Source organism: Clarias gariepinus, chromosome 19, assembly GCF_024256425.1.
Source record: "Clarias gariepinus isolate MV-2021 ecotype Netherlands chromosome 19, CGAR_prim_01v2, whole genome shotgun sequence".
In the NCBI taxonomy this organism is placed as follows: domain Eukaryota; kingdom Metazoa; phylum Chordata; class Actinopteri; order Siluriformes; family Clariidae; genus Clarias; species Clarias gariepinus.
The window spans coordinates 5,091,800-5,115,293 of NC_071118.1; the positions used below are offsets into that span (position 1 = coordinate 5,091,800).

Consider the following 23,494-nt stretch of genomic DNA (forward strand, 5'->3'; position numbering starts at 1 on the left):
TACATAAACTGTCCCTTTCGGTGTTTGGGCAGAAATTAGAATTCATCCGAGGCCATTTTCCCAGCACGCAGCTCTGTGAAGAGGGCAGAAAAAAAAAACAAAAAAAAAAACGAGCAACTGAAAGCTCCGTTCCATACTGTGAAAAGAAAGTGGTGGAGACATGAAAGGAAGGATTGAGGGCTGAGAGGAGCTCGGCTACGCTCGGAGGGTCCAGGCTGTGTAATTCGGCGCTGCGCGGCGTGCTGGTGCAGGCCGAAAATCAGCTCTCGACAAACGCAGCGCAGTACAAAGCAGTTTCGATGAGAGAGGAACTCTTGGAAGAGCTCTGCGCTCCTAACAATAGCCGCAGGAACAATGGATTACAGCCTGGTGTCATGTCCATCAAAGCTGACCCTGGGCTGCTTACGACACCCTGCCTGCCTGTACAAAGGCGTCGCAGGACTTGCACTTCTTTCTCGCTCTGTTATCCTTGGCCAAACCTGAATCCGAAGCGTCCCCCTTTGTTTTTCCCACTTGGAGCCCAAAAAATCGAAGCGACAGCTGCTAAAGAGAGCTGGCTTTGTGGCCCTGACCATCAATGGAAATGCTTGGGAACATAAAGAAAGAGCAGAGCTGGTAGTGTCAGGGTTTTTTTTTTTCCCACCCAGGAGAAGAACAAGCCAGGGACCTCAGCGTGAAGCCGAGAGAACAATACGGCCAGTCTTCTGCTTTTCCATTGCAGAGGTCAGGACAGTAATGCGGAGATTACAGTGCGAGGTGGTGCAGTTACTGTTATTATCGCGCAGCACCATGTGGAGCTCAGGCACAATGTAACGTATTCTTCCTGCTGGGGAACAAACCGGTGGACGGATGAAGGCCAGCCAGCGAGTCGGGCTCGGGCCGCGGAGTCGGATAAAAGCCTGGCACAGAGCTCACCTCCTTCGCACGGCGGATACGGCGGCACAAAAGCCGAGCGGAAAAACGCAGCTAGCTGGAGTGACCTTAAGTGGCCGGTGATTACTGTACATCCAGGCTTTTTCCACACAAACAGAACGAAAAAAATGAAACAAACGGAAGCAAAAAAAACCAGGCCTGTTCATCTGCTAATTCACCTATCGCCACTGGGACTGTTAGCGAAATCAGCTGTTATGGAATAAATTACTTTTTATGCCAAGAAATGAATGAAAATGACCAAAGTATGTGTTTTTGAGTTCACATTTTTAGATTACCTGTTGAAACAGAAATAAAAACCCTAGGTTATTCGGACCTTCAGGAACAAGGTTAAGGTGTCCCATTAGCTAACATCAAGTGCGATTTATAACTAAAGACAACAATTTCGTTAGAAACAAACCTTACTGTATATAATGTCTAAATTTAATTCAGTTAACACCTATAAACTCTACTTTAATTCTATGCAATAAATTTTATTAATGGACGGTACAAATATTGGTTCATTTTTATTTAATTTGTTTGTGTCAGGTTGGTAAGAATACTTTGTTACTATGTTTATCTACCTTCAGAACATTGACTCTTTGTTAACGTTACTTTGTATCCTTTGTGTTTCTTTAATGTTACTTTGTAACTATGACGTTTTGTTAAAGTTACTGTGCATTAATTTGTCAATTTTCCATACCGCAGAGGGCCTGGAGCCGATCCCAGGGCACAAAGCAGGGGGCACCGTGCCAACTCATCTCAAGGCACAAAAGTTTGCATTATTTTGCAAAAAAAAAAAAGATGACTTCTTTTTTTCTCCTTTGTATTATCTTCTTCTCCTGTACCCCTCTGCAAGCTCAACCACTGAACCACCACAAAGAACACTTTAGTACTGTTACATCACGTTGCTTCATAATTACGATAATTCGTTAACGTTATTTTGTTTACGATACATCCTAAGGCTCGTGAACTCCCAGGTCAACTCAGTTAAAGCAGAAGTAACCTTCACCAGAAACAAATGTCTTTGACACTTCACTTTTCTTTCACCTTCACCGATTTGCCTTTTCCACCCGACCGATTTTATTTGCATCCGGTTTGCGTTTGGTAGTGCAGATTACAATTCTCCTGAACCGCCAAAGCGAGGGTGGAACGTCTTAAACGCTACGGCGAAACCAAGTGTTGCCAAGTTACTGAAATCTCTTATCAAGGTGGAAAAACTGGAACTTGTTTTTCAGGCTGCTTTCCAAATCTTGCCGATAAACATTCACAAACTGTGTAACACTTTTTTTGTTTGGTGCAAATGACTTAGTGAAATAAAGAAATAATACACAAGAGACCCTGTTGTTATACACAACTTAACCACAATGGTGTGGTGTGATCCAGCCAGAGCTAATTTAGTTTTTTTTTATATCACTAATTATACAGTATGAAAGGCGTTCAAGTCAAACAGGGACTTTTGATTAACGTTATGAGAATGGAAACTCACAATATTTTTCTATGTAATGCCCTGGTACACTAACATACTTATCTCAGCGTTAAACCAGTGCTTGGGTAGTGTAAAAGTAGAAAGTATTCTGTACAGTTCCCACATATAGATGTGTTTCTTTCGCAAGTTGGCGACAAGTTATCCGTAGATTTTTTTAAAGATCAGGTTTTCCCCTTAATGAATGTTCACAGGAACAACTGCACTGAACTCAGGATCGTCAGTCACGGATATTCGGCCTTTTTAAAAAAAGGTCTCATTACAGCTTAAAAATCTCCTGTAAATGTCAATCGTTTTTACACGTCACTATTGTTGTTGTTGGTCTTTCGGCTGCTCCCGGCAAGGGGTCGCGACAGCGGAATATCCAGTCTGCACAACAACCTGGCACAGGTTTACGCCGGATGCCCTTCCTGACGCAACCCTCCCATTTTATCCGGGCTTGGGACCGGCACTGCATCCAGTGGCTGGGGTTTGGGCACTGTCTGGGAATTGAACCCGGGCCTTCCGCATGGCAGGCGAAACACCTACCACTGGCCACCGGTGCCGCATATTTACACGTCACTATTACACTAGAAAATTTCATTAGACGTTCCGGTTCACAAGTCGTTCTCTCACCAGCCTCATTTTTAATTCTCTCACTTGAAGTTATGAGAGAAAATAGCAGCGTTTCAGGTCACTAAGATACATTTATGTTACAGCAAGAACATAAATTTCGATATTTATCAGAGAGATGCTTATAATATTTTCGAAAACTGTATTATAAAAATTATTTGCTAGTCCACATTCTTATTAACTAAGAAACCTAAGAAAAAGTTTTAAATTGACACTGAAACTGAACAATGTATAAATGTTCATGTTAGTTAAACTGCGCTAACAAAACACTATTTTTAGAACCTGACTTCATGCTCTACTGCACGCGTACGTTTCCCTCAGTGAGGTCCGAACTGATCATATACTGTAAAAGATTGAACACGTTTAACCAATCATAATGCAGCAGACAAGATTTGACAAAAAAGTTGGGAAATACAACAAACCTAACCTGCCATAAAAGATTGTTCTTTTAATTTGATTAATACAGAAACTATTATTAATACGTCTTAAAATGACCAGTTTAGAGATTTGTTTTTTATAAATTGTTCAGCAATGATGCTTCTTACACTGACATGGATTTATTTTTGTGCATCTTGTCAAAGGTTAACTTGCAAAATTTTGAAATTTTTAATAAAAAAAAGTTTAGCATCATTAAAAAAAACAAAAAACAATTTATTTTTAAAAAAGTGATGCTCAAAATACCGCAATACAAATTGAATTGGCACCTACAGTATCGTGATAATATGGTATCGGTTAATCCCTGGTGATCCCATCCCTAGTAGTAAACTACATTTTAATCTAATTCGGGAAAAAATGTTATAATAAAACATCATCTCGAACATGGTACGAAATATTTCTAATGAATTATAACCTGCTATTCAGTCACGCATCAACCTAAAGCCCACTCAGGTGCATGAAATCAGCAGAAATCAAGGCCACTTTGAAATACCATTTGTTTGGTCTAGTTTTTTTTTTCTTCCCCTACAAGGACACTAGGTGTTAAAAGACCCGCTTGCTGTCCAGAATGCTGATGTCTGCTTTTAGTCCTGGCCCTGAGTACAACAATAATAGTAAATGACATGTTAGAAAAATTCAGCGAATTCTGCAAGAACATCAATCTTACACAAAAAGACCTGGAGGGAACGATAATAAAATCGCAGCCGACGTTATGAACCGCAATAATACACACAAAACCCCCCCCACTTCTGTTCTAAACATTATTAAACGCTTTCGATTGTTCAATTGAGGAAATACGCGGCTGAATGTAAACCAGGTGCGGAGGAACGATTGACGTCGGAGCGCTCTAAGACAATAAGCGGAAACCCGTTTCTCAGACGTTCTTTTCAGACCGAATTCAAAGCGGCGTATATAAGCGAGTTTCTCTCCGGCAACTTTAGGAGGAAAGTTTTCAGTTCATTCGTCGCCGGAACGCCGTCGACCCGCATCCTGTTCTGCGCTTTCAAAACACAGAGTGCAAATAAGACTGTATAGCAGTCAAAGCCTGCTGTTTCCGTTCGCATCACAGGCTTTATGATATCCGTTTTACTGGAACATGAAACAGCTGTGCAGCCATTCCGTCTCCTGCCACCAACCTTCATTCATCTCCACCAGCCTCTCGCTCTGCCTTTTTTTTTTTTCTTCTCTTCCTCCTCCCTCCCCGGCCCGTGTTTCTTTCTCCTCGAGCTTTTCCGTTCCCCACCATTTAACAGTGTTTATGAATAATTGAGTTTTGATTCAGTGAGCAAACGGCAGGAGCTGACAAAATACTCGCCGAGTCACATGAGGAGGAGAGAAAAAGAGAGAGAGAGAGACAGAAAAAAGAGACGGAGTGAGAGAAAGAGAGACGCGACGCCAGGCCCATTTCGCCCCCGACTGTCACTTCCGACTCTGAAAGCCACTTTTCATCACGGTGATAACAAAGAGACACGTTTACATTTAAGGAGAATCGATAGAAAATGGAAGAAATGTGAAGTGGGTGCAAAGAAGGGGGAAAAAAAAGACTTGCCACAATAGCAGCATGAGGCAAAACTGAAAAGCGTGTTATTATTATAATAATAACAATAAAAAATATAGAAATATACAACTCTCAGGGAATAAGGACATGGAAACGGATAGCATTGTCGGTAATAATCTAAGAAACTCGAGTTTGCCTTCCGTCTCGTCTCTCACAGAATAGAAGCAAGGAAGCAATATGAGAGAGAGAGAGAGATGAGCGAGATGAGAGAGATGAGAAAGCCTAAGAGGGAGAGAAAATGTTCAAAGTAATTAGCGCGGGTGAAGCAGAGGCAGGTCGGCGGAGGTCTTCGCGGGGTGCCTCGCTGCCGCGCGGCCACGTCGAAATTACCGTCGCTAGGCTAAGCTCCGCTAGGCTAGAGGGCCTCGCCGTGACAGGGATTAAAATAAATTGCTCGACAAGAGCGGTGGGAACCTTGGAAAAACAATACGAGTAAAAGCATAAATGTCAATTTGGAATGATAAAAGACACAATCTAAATGTGGCAGCAGGAGCCTGGAGACAGCTGAGGTAATGGAGCTAGCTGCTCCGCTCCTGACTCATTCTGTTTACCGTGCATGTGTGTCTATATGTGTGTGTGTCTGTATATAGTGTGTGTGTGAAAGTGAGATTGTTTCCACCGAGCTGGTTTCTGTCTTTTCGTTCATTTGTCTAATTCCCTGCAAAAAACTGAAAACGCTATTTTCCCGTAGACCAGCCATGTTTTACTGTTTCGCCCGAATACTACTGTATCTGGACGTGTTCCAAAAAATAAATAAAAATCGCACAACCTGCAGGTAAATGCCCGAACAAGCAAAATTCCACACGAGGCCTGTTTTATTACAAGAAAAATAGTGAAAATTTTGGGAAACGTATGCCCTGTTTCTTTACTAAACCTGGGCTGAACACTGCCATGACACTCATGCTATCCTTAAAAGCGTTTATTCGACTTCGAATCTTTACCCAGGGACACGCTTCATGTTGGGGACGTCTCAGATCGGTTTCAGTGTCAAAGGACAGAACTGAGACAGAGCTTATGGTAAGTATAGATCTTTCATAAAAAATGGAGAATGACGAGTACATCATCTGGGAAATTCCTGAGAAACTGCAGAGAGGCAGGGCGACGTGGGGCGAGACTTCACGCATTCCGCTCACGTCGCTTTCTGATCGTGGCCTTGGCTACTCATCTGCAGTAATTAGAGCGTAATAATGGTCCTCTTATGCAACCCTGAGACCAGACTGCAAATGTGCCCTAAATGCAGCCACAGAGTCAAAATACCACTCGTTACGTCGCTATCACTATTTCGGGCTGTAACGGAACACGTCTACGTGTCGTCTGAGGTATTTGTTACGAAAGGAAATTATAATAAAAGTGACGATCAAACATTTGCTATCCGATGTGATTTCATCTTTATTTTATTTTTTAATAAAGAATCCAGAAATAGCTAGGAGAAACAGGAATAACATGAATAATACATTAGCAGTACTGCGGCGATAAGCGATGAGAAATAAAACACGGCAGAGAGAGAGAGAGAGAGAGGCCAGGCGAAGGACATGACTCGGAGAGAGACGCTCGCAGTGGAGCTGCCTGAAACCCCTTCAGCAGGAGCCGTCATCTGCTCGCAGTAATACGGCAGCACGGCCAAAGACACGCAGCAGAACATCAGCGCATACCAATTACACGTCCTGCTGGGAGCCTGGGCACTAAATAGATCAGGTCACGCTCGCGGTTTAACACGGACGGTAAATGGGGGATCACTGCAGTGCAGTGCACAGATATCTGAAAGGAAGTAAAATATATATATATAAAGTTTTAAGCACAGTTCGCTGTTCTGATTAGTGTGAAACGATGATGACGATGCTGCCGTTGCTATGGTAACGGCTAACTCACAGCATCTTCTATGACCCAAAAACGTCAAAAAAACATGTTCTTATTTAACTAACATTACGGTTTTTGTTGGTTTAACATATATGGAAGGAGTCTCCAGTGTTAGTACGCTTTCCTCCGCAGGACAAACCAGACTGGTGATGGAAAGACCATTTATATCTTCGATAACATAAGAGACAACAGATATTGACTCGCCTCACTGGCGTTTCTCATGGTTATATACTGTACTACAGTATATACCTATAATTATAAACGGTTAAAAAGTATGACTTGTCATTTAAAAAACAAATAAATAAAAAAAATTAATTGTTATTGCTAGCTAAATGGTGTTTAATGTTTAGAATGTGGTTATATTGATAAATGGAATATGTTGCTATAGCACATTAAAGTTGTAAATATTTATTATTTTTATTTATTTTTTATTAAGTTTTAAAATATGCATACCATAATAATAACTATGAATTTTTTTTTTACTTGTTCAACTTTTACTTAATTCAAAATTCTACCCATCAATTATAGCCTGTTTAGTAACTAGAATTCAAATAATAAAATCCATTAAAATTATCCACATACATTTTAAAAAACCCATTAAGCACCATGATGAAACTGTCTCTCATGAAGAACGTCCCAGAAAATCAAGACCAAAACTTACCTCTGCTGCAGAGGAGAAGTTCATTTAGAGTCACCAACCTTAGAAATCACTAATTAACACACATCACCTCGGATTATTGGCATTATGGAGGCATTATTGGCATTATAAGTAGCAGATACATCTCAACATCAACTGTTCAAAGGAGATTATTGCACATTTAAATTCCATTTTATTGCACTGTTTTAAAATGTAGAAAATAATAAAAATCTGAAACGACAATGAAATTAGAAGGCGTGTCCAAACTTTTTGACTCGTAGTCCGAATTAAATTTGAATGATTAACTATGGTATCAAATTGTTAAAGTATTTAAGAATATTATCTCTTTTGTGCGAATTTACTTAAAATCTGCATTGCTCAGTTAATCTTCCTTTACAAAATCACGATTTCAAAAAAAAGATCTCCCCGATCTTCTCTCAGTAATTATGTGGACTATCATTACGCTGAAGATCCATCATTTAGTACTCGGTTCACACTACTGAAACAATGTGCCATATCTGATTTCTCAAGATTACAGCTAAATCAGGAGTAATCCTTTACACAAGCAAGAATCTATTCCTCATCCCTGACATACTCTCAGCCTCGGCCCTACTGGAGCGAAATCTCATCGTCAACCACCAGAAATACTCCAGTGCCTGTGCATCGTCAGCCAACTGATTAGTCACAACATCCCACATCCCTGTAATGTAAAGATTTTTCTCCTTACAGTATATATATATATATGAGTAGGTGAAGAAGCAATTGCTATGTCTGGGAGAACGAGCAGTGTTATATTGGTGGGAACATCAGTCCTGAAGACGTGTAGTTCTATAAAAGCTCGAGCCATCTGAGACACATCACGCGATGATCCTCAAAGGTATTTCTACCATACAGGATATGATAGTGCTGCATTTAAATGCTACTACAATTAAAAATATATATCTCATCTAAAAACCCAATGAATAAATTTTTTTTTTTTTAATATTTTTTCTAATAACAAGTACATTAAACTGCTTCTAGTCACCTCATAATTATTAAATAGTTGTAAAAAACTGAATTTTTTAAATTATTTTACTAAAAAGCATATTGTGATATTATAAAACACAATATTAATATTCTGTCATGATATTGCCCAGTCTTAGTTCTAAAAAAAATTACTAATAATTTCAATATTTTCAATATATAAAGTAATAATAGTATAAACTAATCACCATTTAAAGTTAAATAAAAAATTATATAAACATAATTATAAGCAACATGCTTTACTATTACTTTAGTAATTATTTGGGCATTTAAAATAGAATTACTTCAGCCTTACATTTATAAACAATCATATGTAAATATATATATTTGAAATGTATCACCTTATACGGCTAAGATGTAATTTTTGTTTAGAACTTTTGTACATTTTGACTTAAAATCTTATGTTGGAATTTAATTTCTCAGTACAGTAAGTACCTAGTATTAATACATAAGTGTGAAGTAATAAGAGATACCCTTTGCTGCATACATACAACTGAATTTTTAAATATTTTTAAGTAATTTAAGTAATTCATGTGAAAAACCACCGATTTGAATAAATTTTTTCCCAAGTTAAATATCCTGTAATATTACATACTACTTAGTAATAAGGTTGAATGTACAGTACAAGATATGTTTAAACAATGCATGCTTAGAAATATTTTTTTTCAACACAAATTATAGCTACATATTTATAATTACATATTTTATTAGTTTATATTTCCTAATTGCAAATCATAAACCAAATATAATTACTGAGGTGTAAGAAATTCATTTAGCTATAAAAACAGAATATGCACTAGCTCTAGTGAGAAAAAGGTGTATAATTTAATCAAACATTTAAGAACTGTAACTTTGGTATTTAGCAGCACTAGCATTATTAATGCAGTTTTAGTTATTCTGTGACACATTGGGCTAATTAATTACAATTTTGCATACAATTATAAAAACACAATAATTGAAATAAAATTTGTTTTTCTGTATTCCATTTCCACAGTGATGTTCTCATTTTGTGTTCTCATTAAAAGTGGAATAAATGCAAGACGTTTTCAAAGTCGATGAGTTATCGCGATAAATAATCAAGGTCTCAGTATTGATTAAATAATCATGATTATGATTTATGATTTATTTTCCTAGAACTGTATACAGTATATTATACAGTATTTGCACAATTTCAAATGGGAACAGTTCTACAAAAAAAAAAAATTTGTACAGGTTTATATAAAACATGTGCCACTACATTAACTTGTTTCTTATAGATACAAATAAAAACTATATAATTTATCTTTTGGATAGAATTGCTCTGCTTTGTTACAAGTGAAACACAGTAAATAATAAACCACTAATAATATTTAGCATAAATAAACAAATCAACAATAACCCCCCCAGACACCCCCCCCCCAACCAATTTTTTTTTTTAAATATATTTTTTGTTTTTTTTAAGCTCATAATTTAGCCCCTCAGCACCCTGCTGAGGTAATGCGGACACACTTCTCCATTTGTTCTCTTACCTCCTCAAATCTACAGTTAAATCTTTACTATACCCTAGTGGAAGTGTGTAAATAGAGGTGATTTGTGTGCAATACTGTAGCTTACCTTATTTTACTGTATAAGACCTACCCCTAACAGAAATCGTTTAAGCAAATGTTAAAAACTCATTTATTTTCTATGGCTTTTGATCATATTGATATCGATACTAATTACAGCATATTAATAGTGACGCAGTGTAACCAGTAGATTTCATGTTGTGGTGTGTGTTTCTATGATTGTATTGTATGCGTTGTATTTGCTATAAAACACCTCGTTCCAAGTGCTGTTACAATAATAAATGCAATATAAATAAAATGAAATTATATATACATAAATGATATATATATATATATATATATATATATATATTTATGTAGGTATGTATTAAGTAATCGTGCATTGTGTTTGTTTTAATAATTTGATCAATTGTTCGACTATCAAAAATCAAATTACAGTAGTTGTTAGTCGCAGCCCTAGCGTCGACACTTTACAGTATATATACGTATAAACTAATAAGAAACTGAAGCTCTGGCATGTTTTTCAAATTATAAATAATTAAAAAACAGTAATAAAATAAGCAAAATTAATTATAAGAAAAAGTAACACGCCGCTATCAGTGTTTATTGGGTAATGTGCTCTGAGCTGCTTTTCTTCTCACCATGGGTGTAAAGAGTTATTGTTCGAGTTAGTGTCAGCTTGAACCAGTCCAGCTCTTCCTCAGCAACCTCTCTCTCATCAACCAGCCACAACCACTTATAAGACCTCTGCTAAATAATCTCCATAGGCTGCTGTGTGTTAAAATAAAAAATAAATATAAAAATCCAATAAAAAAATCTATTCAACTTAAAAACCCGGAATCATATTGTTTCCCCATTCAGATGTTTGATGTGAACATTAACACACATCAAGTTTTTAACACGATATTATGCCCTGCATTGTCGCCACCATGTGATTGGTTGACTGGATAATTTCATAAACGTGAACGCGCACGAGTATTAGATTTCGCTTCTATTACTACTTTTTTATTTTTACTATGACACTGATTATATGCACAGTTCGAAATCTAACAGTAGAATCGGAGCGATGCTGATGGCCACACTTAGATTCACAGAGGATGCACTCAGTCACACACATACACACACACACACACGCGCGCACACACACACACACAGCGTTGCAGTGAGTGAGCCGCACGGTTTGTGAAACCGAGCCTGGCCTATTCCTGGCACGCTCAGTTTGCTGTTGTATGATTGATGCTGCTGTGCTATACTGTAAAAGCAATCAGCTTGAATGCGATGCCACAGGAGAGCGAACACGACTGTTATGCTAAAAATTGGAACTTCCAAAGCAATTCCAATAAAGCGCTGCTCGACCGCAGATACGTCAAGAAGCTGATCTTGTTAACCGCTGGCATCGCAGCAACAAAACGTTTACTCACAATTAAAATTCGATTTCGCTACAAAATACTGTACGTGTTCACTTGAATAGAAAATAGATATTGACACTGAAAGATAAGAGCTCGAGGTTTTCTGCACAGATCCAAAGTATAAATTCGAAAAAGAAATAGCTTTCAATTATGCTGCACAAAGACGAAGCAGGAGGACGGCTTCGGGTTCGAATGCTCTTTAAATTCAAAGGGTTTATTCATCAAACGGTTTATAGTGATGGACAGATCCTTACGCACTGCTGCTTCACCTCCTTGAACCTAACACACCCCTCAGCTTTTCATATAAATACTGAGCTTTCAGTACTGTTGAAAAATGATGTCGAACGTAATTCAATGAAAATATGACCCTTATAATGAAAATCATGTCACTCGGAGTATTTTCCCTTTTCTTTACCGCATGCTGACTCACAGAACTCGATCATTTCTATGAAGAAATAAAAATAAAAAAAAATAAAACCTTAACTATATTTTAGGTACAACATATTATGAAGTGACAATGCACAGTATTTACATATTTTTACATTTATACATATAATTTAATTAAGTATAATTGTGATTTCTTTGTGTAGATTTATGATTATACAATTATAAAAAACTTGTTAAAAAACAAATAACAACGTATTTACATTACATATATTTTAATATCACTTTGATTACCTAAAATAAAAGCTACGGCTTTACGGTAACCTGATTCTTAAAAATCGAAGGATAACTTGTTGCCAAATTGTGGACGAGAGGAATCTTGCACATTACAGGAACTCGGCTGGGAGTTATCGTCAGTCCTGACCGCGCTCCGAGTCATTTCCACATGTTTGAGCCTTTAAAGGAGTTCCTGGGAGGCCGGCGTTTCAGACAGTGAAGAAGGCAGCCCAAATATGGCTTCGGTCTACTAAGAAATCTTCCTACCAGCCGCTAGTAAAACACTGGGATAAGTGTATTAGTGTATCACAGGATTATATAAAGACATAAAAGGAGTTTTTTAACTGTGTTCTGTTATTCTGCGCGATCAAAAGTCCTGGTTTGACTTTCATCATCCGCATTTAATTTTCTTTTTTGGATATTTCCCTGTTTTTCTTTCTATTTCAGCTGTATTCAAATATTCCCAACTTCCACCCTACATTAATGCAGGTATCATGTGCTCCCTCCCAGACACGTGACTTCAGTCGACCCTGCCTTTACCCTCCTTTTGAGGGGCGGAGTTAACACTCAGAGGAAATGGTTGTCTCTGCAAGATAAGCTCATCTTTGGGTATTTGAGTATTTCCGAAATTGCTGATCTCCTGGGGTTTTCCCATACGACAGTCTCTAGAATTAACACGGGAAGGTTCGGGAAACAAAACATGCCCAATAAGCAGTGGGGTTGGAGGAGAATGGCCAAACTGGGAGAATATTACACCTTAAATAGGCATTCTCAACAACGGTAGTGAGCAGAAAGGCATCACAGAACAGACAACAACAGAACATTAAGCCTCGCAGCTGTTTCTCACCGTGTCATATATCAGATCAACAAAGTGTACATGATCATAATGGATTCTAATAGGACTCGGATGATCTAATAAATGTCTTACGTAACATGGATTAAAAAGAAAGCTAGAGCGTCTAGGAAGTGTACATAGACAATGTAGGAGCAACCTGAAACTGTACAGGAGATGATGAGAATTAAGTAATGTAGCTAACACTGGACACATTCAAAATATCTGAATTAAATCTGAATATTTAAGAGGCCATGTGATATAAAGTAACACCAGGATTTGTTTTGTTTTGGATCCGCAAACACCTGGCTTTTTATAACCCGCTTATTTTTAATTACTTCAACGATTTTATTCCTCTAAATATAATATTAAAAAGCTCTTTGATAATTATTACATTTATTTTCATTAAAATAATATAAAGCAGGTCATTTCACAGTGGAAAAAAAAAACAGGTCATAAGACGAGGTATTAATTGCAATTAATTTGTTATGATCTAAATTCCGAAGTATTTCCTAAGCAGCAGAGAAAATGTTAATATGGAAACTGTGAGCCGCTTGCAAGCTGATACAATATCAGCAGCGTTGAGTTCAGTAGCATAAATCTCAATTAAAAAGGATTTTAAAAAAGCATTTCTGGTACAGGGAGAGTGGAAGAGCGTGATGACTCGGTGTAACAGAAGTGCGATCGTCTCCGATCCCGTCCACTTCTCACCTACGCGTCCCTCAGGGCCCGAGTCAGCTCTCACACCTCGCACGCGAGCTATTTCAGCCTCCTCGACGACACGTGTTTGTCTTTTCCATCCCAATAAACAACGCGGTACATCAGCATCAGCGTTTCTCGGAGATGCCTCGTACTGTATGTGACTCGACTCGTATTTCAATAAGACGAGAACCATTACGGGAGAGTCACGTGACCTGAGAATGATACTGGGATCATTTTCCCAATAACACGCATGAGGAACTGCAGAAATTATCCTGACTGCAGTGGAGGAAAAAAAAAAAAAAAAGGATAAAACTTTTTTGGAAGGAAAAACAGTTTGTGTTTAACGTTCCACGCCAGCTATCATAATATTTGCTTTATTTTTGGTTATATATCATTTAAAAAATATAGAGTTATAAATTGAAATTTAAAATAGTAACAATAATAAAAACTCAACTCAAGAGCAAATAAAGGATTTGTCTATATACTGTATTTTTAACTCACACAAATGTTTTTTTTTTGCAACCTAAAATGATAAATGTTACCTAAAAAAATCCTGTCATTGAAAATACTCTGAATACTTTTACATTTACATTTTATATTATTATTTTTTCTTTAAGTACAACAATGTTAAAAATGAACAATAATGAGAGTAAATGTAATAATTTATTCACAGATATATATCTTTATAAAATAACACTTTTGTAAATTAAAATGTTAATCTGTATTGTGTATTTTTGTACTTTTTATATTCTTATCCCTAATTTAATACTTCTGCTTTTATTGCATACTTAACACTTTTATTCTATTACACATTTTACAGTTTAATAATAATAATAATAATAATAATAATAATAAAATGTTTAGTGTCAGTTTTATGTGACTACTTGAAGGTTTTTCTCCAATAAAGCACAAATAAATAAAATGTTTAATAAAAATTATGTTTAATTTATGCATTTTAACATTTAGGGGGGGAACAAAAGGCAAAAAAAAAAAGGAAAAGCCTAGTGCTGCACAATTACTTGCATAACAACCTAAATCACGATATGGACCTGTGCAATTATTTAATCGCAAAAGGCTGTAATTTATTACAGGTAATCTACGCATAGGCAGGAAATTATGTAGAATTTGTTTATAATTACACTAAATATTTGCGATCAGCTTAAGTAGTATTTGATAAATGTATCAGAAATAATCTTTTAATCAGTTTGTGCTTTTCTAGTCTACATCAATAATAATTATTAAATGTAGGTAACAATACAAAAAGCAAAGTCAGCACTACGTTCAAATTTAGTTTGAGTTTGAGTTTGCAGTTTAGTGGCTTCAAAATATCATTTGGTTTCAGGTTCTGACACGAACTTTCATTCTGGTACATTATTATTAAAAAGCATATGATCATATACCACACTGATGACTACAATACCTATATGTGAGTGTGTGTGTGTGTGTATACACGTTGTCAACACGTTGTCAAGCCCTAAAATAAATCACTAAAATCCCTGCTACTCTATTCACAGTATACGGTACAAGACGCAAGAGCATCAAGCTGTTAATTAATTTCAAAGTATTTATCTTTTTTAGAATAAAGAAAATCTTTGTACATTTGAAATAAATAAATAAATAAATAAATAAATAAGTGTACATGTTCAATCCACATGCTTACTAAAGTGCTTACACTGCAAAAAATGACATCTTAGCAGTTGAAATATTCTTCAATCTAGCCAAACCTATGCATAATTTCTTTAAATAAGATTGTATCTAAAGATTGTTAAGCTTATTTCTGGTGAAACGTTATTAAAATTGTAAGTGAAAATGTTTCGTTCCACTGGCGGATAATTGTACTAGTTTTAGAAATGTATTTCTTGAAACAACACAGCAATTTCTGCCTAAAATTGGAGTAAAATATCATAAGAATAAGCTTAATAATCTAAGATTTGATTTGTTTTAAAGTTATTTTAAGAATTTTAAAATAAATTTGAACTGTATTTAAGATATTTTACCTTGCTAAGTAATATTTTGTTAAAGTGTAATGCATTGCATCAAAAGCAGATCTGAAGAGAAACTGCAAAAAATTTAATCTTAGCAAATGAAATATTGTTGAAGCTCTTATTTCTTAAAATAAGATTACATTAAATAAAAAATTTTAAGATTTTTAGGCGTCGTTATAGTCGAATGTTATTAAAATCGTAATCGAAAGTGGCTTGCCTTTATTGGCAGATTTTATTAAGAAAAGATTAAATTTATTTCTTAAAAGAAGCAAAATGATCTGCCAGTAGAACAAGACATTTTCACTTGGATTTTAGTAACATTTGACTAGAAATAAGCCTAATATTCTGATATTTGGTCAGTTAAAACCTCATTTGAAGAAATTACAGATAGCTTTGGCTAGATTCAAGGACATTTGCCAAGATGTCAATTTTTGCAGTGTAGTGATTTTAGAGTACGATATCTAATGTGAGAGAGGTGGAGAGAGATGAAGAGAGAGAGAGAGAGAGAGAACGAGAGAGAGAGAGACAGGTGATGAAGTGATGGAGGGAGGAACGCTAGGAAGGAGGCTAACCCGAATCCTTACCTGCAGCGGCGGCGTTGGCGTTAGAAGCCTGAGCTCGGAGCAGGTAGGAGTTAGGGGAGAACTCGTCCTCGGTGGGCGGCTCCAGCATGGCGTGAGGGGAGCCGCTGTCCAGCAGGGGCATCTGACACTCCCTGATAGAGGGAGCAGCGGAGGGATGAGGGCCTGACGGCGGAGGAGGAGGGGCGGGAGGGAGCAGGCTGGAGGATGGCGTGGGAGGGAGGGGACGACCTGAGGAGCAAGTACATGCAGGCATGTTAGAGATGAGGAGAGGATGATCACAATAGCGCTCCTCCACACACTCGCACGTCGTCGTGAAAAAGTCATAATGATAAAAAAAAAAATATCTGTACATAATAATTCCATCTAACCCCTTACGACTGAACACGTCGACCTTTATCTTTAGAGGTGACTCTCCTGGCTTTTAAACTCGCCAGTTTTGATTCGAGACAAACAAAAAGGCATCAGTGAGTGGAGGGGAAAAAAAAAGAAGAAAAAAAAAAAAGACAAGAAACCCTGCCTGGATAGAAAGGAGCTCGGCTTTGGAAAAGCTAGGAGCTTAACGTCAAAACAGCTTATTGAAGACAGAGAAAAGAAGCGCTTTCAGTCGTGCAGATAACCTTGCGCTTTGATGCCGCTGGACTGAAAGGAGGTCAGGGGCTTTGATATGCTATGCTGCTGCTGCTGCTTTTTTTTTTTTTTTTTTTGCTTAATCACCTTGCTTTATTAATGGATGAAAAAAAAAAAGAAATTCCTCACGAGTCTGATCATGTAACACATGCTACAGGCTTTTGCCTGTAAAGCTTTTTAAACTCTTCCTTGTAATTACTGCGTGGGGTTACAGTAGGTGGGCCAGGGGCCGCGGAGGAGTGAGTGTTATGAGGGATTATACTATATGTTCAGATAGAGGATGTTCTTATGATGTATGATATGGTGCATGACATTTAAAACATGACTAATACGAGGGGATGTTTAGGGGTCCAAGTTTCAAGGCTGGCTTTACAGATACATTCAATGCAAATGAAAAAGAAATGGGTGAATTAGGCCAAAGAAATAAGAGGATAAAATAGATGTTATATAAGCCAGAGAAATTTGTTAATTTCTCTTTTTTTCCTATTTACACCCTCATCTCTCTAGTATCTGTCCTTTTCGCTTGAAATGGGAATGATTTGCCAATAGCGAAAATGTAAAAAACTAAATAATAAAGTCAAAGCAAGTATACAGCAGCCTCATTTCCCCTCTCGTCTTTTCCAACCACTCAGCAATCAGCCTCCGCAGTATACAGTACTAATCACTGTCCTGATCATCTCTCATCATCTGCATTAAATACTTAGGTCATAGGTCACTGTGTGGCTTAACAAACCAAAAAGACATTCGTCTGAAACTGATCAAGAAATAAGGAGGGGGATCAAGACTTTCGCACAGTGCTGTATACAGTATATCCAGTACAACATGGACATATATTTAAATAGGCTTGTAATTTATTATAACACTGACGTCAGGGTAAATGTAAAGGTCAAGCTTGCCATGGGGAAAAGCAGCCAGGATTCATGGAGGTTCCTATTAGCGATGTTAATAATTAATTACAGTTAACCTTATATAACTAATAAGGTGTATTTTGCATGCAGTAGTCACTTACTGTAGCTTAGCTGTCCTTGCTAGCCCGTCCTTATGCCCGTCACTACTGTTCAATATATCAGTGCATTACAATGCATTTCTACTGTACTGTACATACTTCTCCTTATATTTTCGCTTGCGCATATTCATTTTATTGACTTTTTTGTATATTTTATTCATTTAATTCTTATTTGTATTCGCACATTTATTACTAATCTTATTTTCTGTGCATTTTTTATTCCTATTTTTATTTTAGTTGCAAACTTTCCGTTTTATTTAGTTATGGAATTGATTGAACCTTACACTTTTATTTATTTATTTATTTATTCTCAGTTCTCAGTGTTTCACTGCACGTTGCACTGTGTACGGTTGTCTATGTGACAAATAAAATTCGAAATTGGATTTTTTTTAGCCAGATGGGTCTGTCTGTATGTGTGTGTCTGTGTGTGTCTGTGTGTGTGTGTGTGAGTGAGAGAGAGAGAGAAAGAGAGAGAGAAAGAGAGAGAGATAAAGGGTCTGAGTGAATCAATGCTCTTTCCACAATTAAATAAGATTTTATCCGTTTTAAACAATAAAACGCAGAAAATGAATATGCGGAGGTCAGTGTTGATACTGTGGCGGGCCACTACAAATAAAATCAGTATTCACTATTCCGGCACGTGCTTTATATTGTTTGTAGACACAATACCAGTTTATCCAAAATCATTTATTCCAAAAATGACAAAGTCTACAGTTTTTTTAATATAAGTATCTTTCATGATACACTGCAAAGACTTAAAATAGTAAGTGTTACATATACATACACATTCTTTAAATTAGATTACAATAAATTAAATATATTAATATACCATAAAAATAGTAATAATATTATTTACTAAAATTATAAGCAAAAATTGTCTCGTTCTACTGGCAGTTAATTTTACTAGGTTTAAGTCATTTATTTATTCAAAGACGGAAAATTCTCTTTCAATAGAACGAGACATTTCTCGCTTGCGTTTTTATTAACATTGTCTAGAAATAAGCCTAATAATCTTATATTTGGTTTGTTATAAACCTATTTGTGGAAGACTTTCTGCAGCCGTATTTACAAAATTTATAGAAAACCTTTATTATTATTATTATTACTATTAACCTTTATTAACGTCACATCCATAACTCACACACGATTAATAAATTTAGTTTTTTAGCTAAAGAGACAATACACTTCAAAAAAAAAAAAATGTCTTAGTGAAATATTCTTAAATCCAGCCAAACCTATCTATAATTTTATAACATAACATTAGAATAAACCAGATATTAGATTATTGAGCTTATTTCTAGTAAAATGTTACTAAAATTGCAAGCAAACAATGCCTTGTTCTACAGGCAGAGAATTTAGCTTCTTTCAAGAAATAAATTCCTAAAGATTTTCCAAAAGATTTTTTCGCAGTGCATTAACCACTATGCAAATGAATTCAGGGATTTGTGCGAAGCGTCACATCCATAATGCTGAAACCATCCGTCATCAGACAGACCAGCCGTAGTGGACGGCACCGTACTGAGGTTTACAGGGTGAAGCCTGTCTGGATCTTCAGCTAGAAGGTGTTAAAAAGTATAAACTACAACAAACGCTTAAATTGACAACCTTTAACTCCGCGGCACTCGTGTACACAAGAACATTATTCGTTTCTTAATCTTGTTCCATGCAGTGATGATTTCCATCTTCAGTGCTGCAAGTGTTCTGAATAAACCACTGACTTTAGATCAGCCAGAAGAAAGAAGTCGACTGGTGTTTCTGTCTCGCTCTGTTCTTCTCCTATTGTTAGCTTCAAAGCTCAAAATAGCGAATTTTATATAAGGGTAAATCCCTGTGGAACCAGACTTTTGGGTCATGCTGTATGCGTTTGAAAAAAAATAAAAAATCTTCATAGACATACCGAGGGCGTTCAAGTCAAACCGGGAAATGAAATTTTCTGGCGAATGAAGCCGTAAAAGTGATCGACTTTTACAGAAGTCTTCAAGCACAGTGCGATGATGAGACTACTAGCCGTAGTAAAACATTTAAATAGGGGAAACGTTTTAAGGAAGGCCGTACATCTTGTAAATGATAATCAGAACCACTGCAGTCGTTCACGTGCACATTGAGCGAGTGTGAACGTCTGATCCTTCGAAATCTACAGATAACTTGTAACCAAATTGCAGAAGAGACGCATCTATCCGTGAGAACTGTACACACAATCATTCACCAATGCCACTTGCACATTACAGGAACTCGGCTGGGGGTTATTGTACGGTTCTGATCTCGCGCCAAGTCATTTCCACATGTTTGAGCCATTAAAGGAGTTCCTGGGAGGCCGGCGTTTCAGACGTGAAGCAGGCAGTCCGATCATGGCTCCGACTTAAACTAAACATCCTGGTTGACTTGACCGCACCTGGTATTTACAGATGAGCAACGTTTTATAACTTTAATTTGTAATACCTGTGAGTTGCAGAGTCACAGCCTTGTGTGTTTGTGTGGACTCGTGTCATCTGGACCCTTCCTTTCTCTCTCCGCACACGACGGCAAGTGAACGCGAACGCTAATTAAATCATGCCTGCTCTCGGCGGCTGCTCCACCTCCTCCGTTTCCAACCCCCGCCACCCCCCCCAACCGTGATCTGCGGACAAGCACGAACTCGCGGAACTGGATGTTACACGATTTCGCCTTCGTGTCAGCTCTCAGTCAAACGTGGGGAGGTGGGGGACGGAGAGGGGGGTGTGGTCGGAAGGGAGAAAAATAACCACTGCAATGTGGCTCTAACGCCTGCCGTCAACCCTCCCTCCGCTCAGAAAGATGAAGAGACGGGAGATAAAGACGTGTTGAGATGCGGTCAGACATGCAGCGAGAGTGACAAATCACCGCTCGCTGTAACAAGCGCAATTTATCACTCGGCACACTCCTCCTTCCTCTTTTATCCGGCATTAACACGGAGAACCTTTACGCTGAGAGACACCTGTAGCAGCCTGGAGGAGAGGGCGTCAGATACACACACACACACACACACACACACACACACACTCACACATGCACTCACACACCCTCTCACACATATACATTGCATTTGTCACTCAGAAAGATGATCTCACTTGGATTGCCTTGGAGTTTAAAGATAAATGAAGAGGCAGATATGTGACTGTGTGTACGAGTGTGTGTGAGTGTTTCAGAGCGAATGCGCACTATATCAGTGTTTGGCAGATAAGCAGCATGCTGAATACTGAGCTTTGATCCTTGGCCCATCTTCTATGCTAGCGCGCGCACACACACACACACACACACACACAACAGCATTTACAGCAGATAGAATTTAGATTTCGATTGTCGCAATACTCAGTCTAAAACCAAATAATTACTAATAACCGGTAGTATGAATATTAGAATTTAACGGTAGATTTAACTCATCATCCTCTATACTGCTTTATCCTGTGTATGGGGTCGCGAGGGGTCTGGGGCCGATCCCAGGAGACCTGACATGCACACGGACCCGAGGCGGGATTCGAACCCATACTCAGGATGTGCAAGTCGACCGTGTTAACCACTACACAGTTTTTTAGAACAGGCAAAATATTTAGATATTACTTAAAAAATATGGAATCAGGACAGTTTTGAAAAGTGAAACGGACACGTTTATTTATAAAAAAATAATTAAATATTACTGTACCTACAGTACAATTAGCGATCGGTATTATGTCATGTCTGATTTCAATCTATTCTCAGACAAACAGGAAGCCGCTACAGCTACAGTATGTTTATGTTACAAGCCACGCAGCTTAATTCTGTTTTTTTTTCCATTAGATGTGCCCGCAACTTCGTTTGCGTGTAATTTAATTGCACACTTATAAGCACGATAAAAAAAAATGGCATGTTAAATTTCGGCAGCTAAGGACATATTATAATAAACAGAATAAGCAGCTCACCTCTCATATCTTCTAGTCTGAGTCATTCGTTCTTTAAATCTATTGCACCGCATAGCGTCTATGGGAGTCACGTGGCAATAGAACAAACCACTCTGAAAAGACTCAGAGGTAACTACTCATTTCTGTTTCCTGTACGTAACTTACAGAGGTTTTGCGATGCTTTGCACATGTGCGGAACAAACGAATGCGTCTGTGTGTGAGTATAATGAATACAAAGCTAATACTTAATGTATATACTGTACCGCAGAACTCAATTAAACTTAAGTTTCATTTCTGTTGTTCCGAGCGGCCATGTTGATCTAACGTCACTCTGTAAACAAGGGAACAACGCGGCTTTATGGAATAATAGTTGAGTTCTGTTACGAGGGCATTACATGTCAGAAATGAAAGACACGCTTCATGTTTACTCTTTTGAGAAAGGAGAGTTTACGAATTGGGCAAAAAGCATTACCATCAGCGCTGTCTCCACACATAATATTTTACACAATGCTTTATTTTATTCTTTTATTATATTGTACTGACTGCTAGAGAATAATGGGGACGTGTCTTTATGTGCATGCCTTATGTTGTTGTTTATACAATGTTGTACAAGTTCATACTGTAGGCTTACAAGTTAAATTTATAATAAATTATATAAAAAATTGTGTCTATTTTTTTCAGGGATAGGAATCCCCAGGGACCAGCTGATATGATATTATCACGATACCTCAGGGCCGATTCAAGGTGTTACTATCATGACTGAAGAATATCACGATTCACTAATTTATTATTTTTTCTTCGATTTTGTTACAATTCTAAACAACTACAGTGTGAATAGTTTACGCGCCACCTGTAGGATTATAGAGGAACTGCATTTTAAATGCAAATATATATATTATTTCTTTTGTTTTAGACATTGTTTTTCAGGCTTGCAAGTCATACTGGTACATGAGGGATTTTTCCCTCGTTCTTTAAAAAAAAAATTCTTGTCCACATAAAAACACACACAAAAAAAAACCACGCTGTTAAGAGCATGCCAACCCAGCAGGCGGTGAAACAACCCTAACACTAAAGCCAGACTGGCTAATCAGAAGCGTGAAAATATGTCATTGTCATGTAATAACAAAGGCGATACAACTGACTCTCTAACAAGCCAAAATATAAAGACTTTCATTTTAAGAAATCCGTGTGTACGTCTGAACTGCAGATGCAAAAGACCCCAGAGACTTTTGGAAATCCTCATACTGCTATACCATGTGACTTAAAGGGGAAATAATTCAGAAGTCTAGTACAAAGCCCACGAAGTGAGAAAAGCTCGGTATGTTTAAAAATAGGAGTAATATCATGTATCATAAATCGATTTGAATCGAATGCAGTAGAGGCAGAGCCTAGCTTGGTTGAATTGCGTTCACAAATGTTGGTCGTTTGTGGCTGAACATTTAAACTCAGCAAATTCAGACTTTTTTTTTTTGTGTGTAAGACTTAAGATGTTTAGATATTTATGTTTAAATATATATATTTACAGGTACAGCATTTACATCATTCTCACAAAAAACTTGGTTTCCATCAGCCGTATTTGAAATTTGCATCTTCTCTTTATTAAAAGACAACTTTTTCACTTCACCCATGACTATATTCTTTTTTTAGTCTTTTTATATTAAGATTATATTATATTTTTGAAATATTTTTTTTTTCATTCAGGGTTGTTCACTTTCCTTTCCTGAATACGTTGTGT

The 23,494-nt window shown here is 37.3% G+C and overlaps 1 protein-coding gene across 1 annotated transcript in view; it reads right to left on the reverse strand.

The window, feature by feature from the left end:
- Positions 1-23,494, reverse strand: part of tenm2b (teneurin transmembrane protein 2b) — a 141,338-nt gene that overhangs the window by 105,061 nt on the left and 12,783 nt on the right. The window contains exon 2 of the mRNA XM_053478437.1: positions 16,234-16,461. Within this exon, the coding sequence (XP_053334412.1) occupies positions 16,234-16,461 (228 nt within the window). The remainder of the gene's footprint in view (positions 1-16,233; positions 16,462-23,494) is intronic.